The 7136-nt window shown below is 56.8% G+C and overlaps 4 protein-coding genes and 1 non-coding gene across 5 annotated transcripts in view; all 5 read right to left on the bottom strand.

Annotated features, from left to right (window-relative positions):
* DQ04_06401030 (hypothetical protein) overlaps window positions 1–680 on the bottom strand; it is a gene marked incomplete at both ends in the record, with an annotated part of 1671 nt that extends 991 nt beyond the window's left edge. The window contains one exon of the mRNA XM_009314681.1: window positions 1–680. This exon is cut by the window's left edge and continues 991 nt beyond it. Coding sequence (XP_009312956.1) covers window positions 1–680 — 680 coding nt within the window.
* A 675-nt stretch (window positions 681–1355) lies between these two features.
* On the bottom strand, window positions 1356–2786 carry DQ04_06401020 (ATPase; the record flags this gene model as incomplete). Its single annotated transcript, XM_009314680.1, has 1 exon — window positions 1356–2786. The coding sequence occupies one exon, from the start codon at window positions 2784–2786 to the stop codon at window positions 1356–1358; it is 1431 nt and encodes a 476-aa protein (XP_009312955.1).
* Window positions 2787–3177: 391 nt separating this feature from the next.
* On the bottom strand, window positions 3178–3248 carry DQ04_tRNA027 (the record flags this gene model as incomplete). The annotated part of the gene is made up of 1 exon: window positions 3178–3248. It is a non-coding gene; the product is annotated as a tRNA-Gly (tRNA).
* A 400-nt stretch (window positions 3249–3648) lies between these two features.
* On the bottom strand, window positions 3649–5604 carry DQ04_06401010 (glutaminyl cyclase; the record flags this gene model as incomplete). The annotated part of the gene is made up of 1 exon (XM_009314679.1): window positions 3649–5604. The coding sequence occupies one exon, from the start codon at window positions 5602–5604 to the stop codon at window positions 3649–3651; it is 1956 nt and encodes a 651-aa protein (XP_009312954.1).
* A 586-nt stretch (window positions 5605–6190) lies between these two features.
* Window positions 6191–6832, bottom strand: DQ04_06401000 (hypothetical protein; the record flags this gene model as incomplete). The annotated part of the gene is made up of 1 exon (XM_009314678.1): window positions 6191–6832. One exon carries the CDS (start codon window positions 6830–6832, stop codon window positions 6191–6193), a length of 642 nt encoding a protein of 213 aa, XP_009312953.1.
* Window positions 6833–7136: the final 304 nt, after the last annotated feature.

The following is a 7136-nucleotide window of genomic DNA, read 5'->3' as shown; positions in this document are numbered from 1 at the left end:
TCATCCTCGTCATCGTCGTCATCATCATCATCATCGTCGTCGTCGTCAACGTCAGCGTGGCGAAGAAGAACATCGGCGATATTTGCGGGCTCATGCTGCAGCTGCTCTCGCTCCGCCTCGTCAGGATTAATAGGCTTGCTGTACTTGGGCACATGCTGGTGGTCGTCACCGATCGGCCGCTCGAGGTACCACAGCGCCATGCCCTCGCCGCCCTGATACTCATCCTCCTCGTCTTCTTGCTGCTGCTGCCGCCCCTGATTCTGCTGCATGCTTTTCCGCGCCACAGGGATTGGCGTACGGACGGAGAAACGCATCCGCACCTCCCACGACGGGTGGTCACACGGCGCCGTGTTGAAAGCGAAGCCGTGCGTGCCTAAGTTGTTCGTTGTGAGACGAATAAACTTTTCATTGGCCACAGCCGACCCGCCAATCATGAAGTGCGGTACGCCCTCCTCCCACCAGTCCGTGACGATGGGCGCGGCGAAGGAATGTTCGTGCAGCAGTGGGCCACGGATAAGGCTCTCGGGGAGATCCTGCTGCTGCTGCTGCTCGGTATTGTCTGCGATGGCGCCATGAACACAGTGGAGGCCGAGGAGGAGGGGGAGGAGGAGACAGAAGAAGTACGCGCTGGTGATGGTGATCGTCCACGCCGACTCCCGCCCTCTCGTCATCATAATCATCCCCTCAACTGCCTTGCGCTGTGATTGGCCTTTGCTTTCCTTCTGCTCGTGGTAGGTAGATGGGGCGGCTCCCTGTTGAAATATTTTTGCTAAATATGTTGTGCGTTGCTCACTCGTAAAATCCAATTGCCAAGAGACGAGCGTATCGTCAACACCAGACGCCTGAATACACCCAATCTCCGCTAGTTGTCTCTCTTTCTCTATCTCTGCCCGCAGAGACACGAAAACGTACGTACACATACACACACACACACACACACAGAGAGAGAGAGAAAGAGAGAGGCGCACGCGAGGAAGAAAGACATATAGAGAGGCAAGCAAAGGGGACGTGGGCATGCATGCGTGCGCACACACAGACACAGACAGACACACAAAGGGAAGTGCGCCGCGACGCATTCATCCAGCAGCTGCACGTAACCGACGCAGAGGGCAGCCCGGGATGCGGGGTTTGAGTCTTCAAGAGAGGGAGACCAAATGAAAATGTATGTGTAGATACATATACATATATATATATAGAGAGAGAGAGGGAGAGAGAGCCGGATAGAATACAGCCGTCGCATGGTGATTTTTTGTTTGTTCACAAAAATAAATATCAAACCACCTGTCGTTACACAGATATGCACAGACACATCCACGCAGGCTCATCCGCACCCTGCTCTTAATGACTCAATGCGGCTACTCCGTACTCAACGTCACATCCACGTGGCGGTGCGGGCTCTCAAGGTACTCGCGGGAGCTCATCTCAATTAGCCGAGAGATGCAGCGCTCCATCTGAAACGACGCGTCGGTTTCACACACCAAGCGTACACCCATCTCACGCTCATAATCCGTGAGTTTCGCAATACGCAGAGCCGCTGCTTCGTTCCCTTCGAGGTGCTCATGCGCCGCGTCATACTCCTCTTTACTCTCCTGGAGTTGCAACTGCTCCACTTGCGCGTACACAACGGCCTTGCAGTGGAACTCGTAAAGCGCATCGATAACGAGGAGGAAGCGGCTTTTAACGTCTGAGTTGTCGTACGTGAATCGCGGGACACCTTCGATGAATACGGTGTGAAAAGTCTTGGCAATCACCTCATAGTCTGCACTCGACAGGGCATCGCCGCAGATTTCCGAAAAGTGGAAGCGGCAGATGCCACCACAGGCGGCCGGTATACGCACATCACGGCCAAACACGCGCAGCACCCGTTCCTCCGTCGGCATGCCCTTGCACAGTTGCAGGAATGTGTTATTGAACGTTTCAGTGTTCGCCGGTGTGACAGGAAAGAGATATGTCTGCGCGTCACTACCGCCTAGGCGGTGGTCAGTGCCGCTGTGCATGTCATGTACCACACACTGCCGCTTTAGCAGTTCAATGAACGGAAGGAAGCTCTCGCGGTTGAGACCGTCTAGGTACAAATCATCCGGCTTCCGGTTTGATGTGAACACAACGACTAGACCCATCTTGTAGAAGGCGTGAAAGAGACGGCGCAGGATCATCGCGTGTGCCACATCCGACACGGCTACTTCGTCAAAGCACAGCAACTCAACTTCACTGATGAGCCTCTGCGCCACCTCATCAAAGAGGTTCACCGACGCGTCCGGCGTACGCCGCGACTGCTGACCACGACTGCCCTTTGAGACATACTGAATTTCATGCGACGTCCTCTGCACATCCAGCATGAAGTGATGAAAATGCACACGACGCTTCTTAATGGACGCTGGGGCATTGTTGTAAAGCAAATCCATCAGCATCGTCTTGCCGCAGCCAACGCCGCCATACACATACAACCCCTTCACACGCGATAGGGGGTGATACACGGCGTTGTTGTCGCCGCTGCCTCCACCAATCTCATCCATTGCCCGACGCACCTTCTCTTCCTGCTCGCGGCGCAGGAAAAAAGACGGCACTACACCAAGACGGTTCGGCGGCCGCAACTCCACTTGCCGCGGCTGCGAACGGCCACTACTCTGCAGGTATGCCACAAGGTCATTGTAGAGCCGATCAAACACCGGCAAAGTGGCCACCTGTCGCTCATCGCGCGTGATGGAGCCGGTGCCAACCAGACGGTCATACGCCAACGAGGGCCTGCAGCTGCACAAACGCACAGCCGATACGCACCGCAGCATATCTCAATCTCTCTTTTATCTCTTTATGTGTATATTCTAAAGCGTTTTCCTCCTTTCCACCTTCCCCTGTTTAACCAAGTCACACATTCTCAACGGCACGAGGGGGCGGCACAAGAAGGGGGGGTGGTGGTGGGGAGGGAAGATAAGATACAGCATCACACGTATATATATATATATATAGACGTTAGCATATATTATGACTGGTGGAGAGCAGCACCGGCATCCTAGCTCGGCAGGGGCCGTCACCAACATCCGAGATGTCCCAAGAGGACGAAGGCGGCCAAGGAGCGAAAGGTGTGGTTCGTAACTGTCAGAGCACCACGAGGGCCTCCATCTCTCCATGGAGATCCTCCAATGGGGAGGGGAGGAGAGGAGAGGGAAAAAAAAGGGTTGCGCAGTCCGGGAATCGAACCCGGGCCTCCCGCGTGGCAGGCGAGAATTCTACCACTAGACCAACTGCGCTTGGTGACAGCCAGCACACGTTGAGGCAATGGGGGCAGAGATGCGACGAAGCCCCCCCCTCCACTCACAAACAAATCGCGAACACCCCCACGCCTACGCCGCCCACTCGGCAGCACACTCAACTCACTCACCATTGCCGCAGAAGGGAAGTGAATAGGAATGTTGTGCGAGTAATGAGTGTGCGTAGAACAATAACAGCAGCAGCAGGAGAATCGAAAACACGAACAATAACAAAAAAGAAAAAAAACATCATCGACAAAAAAACAAAAACAAAAGAACAAAAGCAACACAGCGTTCTCCAAGCCTTCTCTCTTGATGCGAAACGAGTGTTGCACAACGTCATGCTGCCAAAATGCATGGGATTTTTCAGGTGCCCTTTTAACTCCGCCGCCCCCCTTCATCACCCCATATCGTGTTTTCTCCTATCCGCTCCTGTATTTGCCCACCACCCTTCGCCAAGCCGCAAGGTAAACTCCACCAACACGCGAAAGAGATCCACTATGGTGCCACCGTCGAGTTCAGAGCCGTCGTCCCGCGCGGTGTGCCACGAAGGCGGGAACGGCAGGGGAATCACATGCAGCACGCGCTGCGTTTCCATCCAGTGAATATGATCGTCCTCCACACCAAAACTCGCCTGCAGCGTCGGTCCCTGCGCTGACTTCTGCCAGAAGGGAAAGAAAATGTTGTTATTGTTGCTGCTGCTGCTGCTACTTCCGCCAGGAGTCGGTGGGACCCACAATTGCGCGAGATCGGTGCGGTGCTGCAGCGGGCCAAACACACGCGCCAGACCGTACAGCGTGTACATGTCGTGCGGAGGCCCGTGGCGACACCACAGCTCTGGCAGGTGTGGCGTACAGGTGCGTCCTTCTTCTCGTGCCTGCAGCTCCAGGCGCAGTAGCCGCTCCGCGCGCACGCGGTGCGACTGCTCTACCTCCGCGAGTAGCGCGAACGCCATACCGCTCTGATCGGGGAAGTAATTGTGAAACTGCGTGCCAGGGGTCCCCATGAGATCGTACAGCACGAAGAGATCGATGAAGTCGAAGCGCGACGGCGCGTCTTCCGCAGCAGCTGTGGCAGACCATGATCGCGCCGCTTTCCACCGTTGTGCCAAATGCCGCGAGCCGTACGTGTGATCAGTGCCGCGCCATTCAACAAACGCCTCCTCACCATCAAAAAACACCACCGTGATGGCGGGGAGGTGCATTACAAGGTGCAGCAGCCGCAGCCACTCGCCGCCATGGACGCCAGACGAGGCATTACGTACCCATTCTCTTCCGTCTCCCGCTGATCCTCCATGAAGGCAGTTGATGGTCTCCGCATCGTCGGCGTAGTGATAGCGCAGCACTGCCCTATACGCCGGCGAGAGCGCATCACGTAAACGTCTGCAAACGTCGCCACTCTCCACAGCTTTGGATGCTTCTGCTGCCGCTGTCATGACGGCGGCTGTGTCTGCGAGGACCGCAATGAGCCGCATCGTTTCCAGCAGGTACACGACAGGGACAGCAGAGTCGCAGGCACCAAGGAAGTCAAAACCTGTGTAGTGCTTGCTGTCCCAGTGCGCCGCCAGCACAACGTGTTCAAGCTGCTCTCCGGCCAGCTTGCGGCCACCCGCAGCGGCGAACGAAGGACGCTGCTTCGACAGCTTCTCTTTCCGCGTTCCTGCTTTATCCTTGCTCCGCTGCCGAAAAGCGCTGCCGCCATTGAAGTGAAACACAACATTAGAGAACTGCCGCTCCCCCAACGGCGTCGCACTCGTGAAGTTGTCCCACTCCAGCTCCCAGTAAAACGCCGGAAACTCCGCAACAGCAGCCGTGCTGAAGAGCGCCTCGCGTGGCGGTAGCCACTGGCCCTCCGCCACGAGGAACTCTAACATCTTGCGGTGTCCCGGCGAAAAGGAGCCGGCCACTCGTGTACCAAAACTCAGCACTCTGTTAATCTTCCGCATGATTGCTTCGTGATGCTGCGTTGGCGGGAGAAGCACTGCGAGCGACGACAAGACATCCGCCACGTTAGAAGACTGAGCATCCCCGGCAGTAGCATCCCTGTCCTTTGTGGGTTGCAGTGTCAGTTGGGTGCGAGGCTGCAGCTGTGCGTAGGGCGGACGCCGTGTTGCGCGTCCCCACGGCCCCTCCACAACCAGAGCGGCATCTTCTATGTGTACATCACCTTGTGGCTGCTTCTGCTTCTGCTGCGGCCAGAACCATGTAGCCACCACCAGACACACAGCTACGGTGATAGTAAGCATAACACCACGGCGCAACAGCCGGCCTCGACCACGCCGCCCTTTCATAGGAGTGCTGCCGCCGTTGCTGTTGCTGGGACCACGCGTTGACGGGCGGGAGGCGCCTCTACGCATCGTTTCCACGGCAATATATACCTCTAATATATATATGTGTGTGTGTGTGTGCTATGTGCTTCTTAATGTGCGCCTGCGTGAAAGATATATATATATATATGTGAAAAATAACGGAAAAAAGAATCAATCAATCAATCGTGTAATACTAACCACAATACGGGGCAACCCACTTCTACACGCATCGCACGCCCGCTCCCACACTCGTCATGACTGACGTATGTGTGTGCGTATATGTATATATCTATGCATATATGTCCGTGTGCCTGCGTAAAGGAGATGCTGGGGGGCCATGTCTGCGCTTGCAGGGCCCCGTTGACTGAAACCTCTCTCCGCCCACACACACACACACACACACACAACGACAACAGCAACCACACCAACAACAGCAGCAGCAGCAGCAGCGGTAGCACCAGGAAGGGTGCCACATTAACGAAATCAGTTTCTCTACATTCAACGTACATTGTCGACACCTCCGACAGACTCGCAGCATGTACACCGCCCACCCGTAACCACACTCACACTCGCACACACCCACAAAGAGAGACAACAGCAACAGTAACCCCACCCCCCCACTCCGCGATCACGGCTACTCCTCTACGCACAATCTTACAGGCGTCCCCACTGCGATCTCTTCAAAGACACTGTATATGAACTCCGCCACCTCTTCCGGCCTCACTAGACCGAGCGCATGGATCGGCTGGTAGCGTTCCCACATCTCCACCGCCGTGCCGCTCGCCGATTCTTGCTGTTGTCCTGGTTGCTGCTGCTGCTGCTTCGGCGACGACGGCTGCAGTGCTATGTGATGTGGGCGCGCGGTGCTGCTGACCGCCGCTCGCCACGTGGCGTTAGGGGTGTACCCGCTCCATGTGCTGCTATTCCCGGCAACGCTGGAGGAGTTCAAGGCATGCGTTGTGCGCCAGCTGCTTTCGTTCTTCATGCGCATCAGAGCCGCCGCGTTGCGGCGCCAGTACTCCCGCACCTGCGTCAGCAACCTGTCCTGCTCCTGAATCTTGCGCCTGAAGTCCTGCACAGACTCCCGCACCTGCTCCGTCTCGGCGGAACGCTTCTTGTACTGCTCCTGCAGCATCTCCAGCGTGCGGCTGAGCTCGGCGTTGAGCAGCAGCACGTCCACGTCCCGCACTGTCTCGTGGGAGCGGCGCATAATGGCGCCTGCGCGCAGCTTTTCCACCTGCGCGTCGCGCTGCACCAACAGCTGCGCCCGCTGCATCTCGAGACCAATGTTCGCCTGCAGCAGGCGTGCTGTCTCCGCCTGATGGGTGCGTAACTGCTCGCGCAGCTCTTGCACATCCGCCTGCGTCTTCTCACGCGACGCGGCGAAGTGCGCAGTGTCCTCCGTCAGCGCGGAGAGAAGGCCGGAGAGGTGTTCGGCGTTTTGCTGCCCGCAGTCACCCTTCCCGGCTGTGCTCGGCGGCAGCACAATAGGGGGCCGCACGGCTGTTGAGCCGCGGCGGTACAGCGGTCGCGTTGCAGAACGGTCAGCACCAGCAGGAGTAGTAGTAGTAGTCGCAGCA

This window comes from Trypanosoma grayi (assembly GCF_000691245.1).
Source record: "Trypanosoma grayi strain ANR4 Tgr_640_V1, whole genome shotgun sequence".
Taxonomy (NCBI): domain Eukaryota; phylum Euglenozoa; class Kinetoplastea; order Trypanosomatida; family Trypanosomatidae; genus Trypanosoma; species Trypanosoma grayi.
The sequence above is the reverse complement of the archived record's forward strand: the minus strand, read 5'-3'. Positions and strand labels throughout refer to the sequence as shown.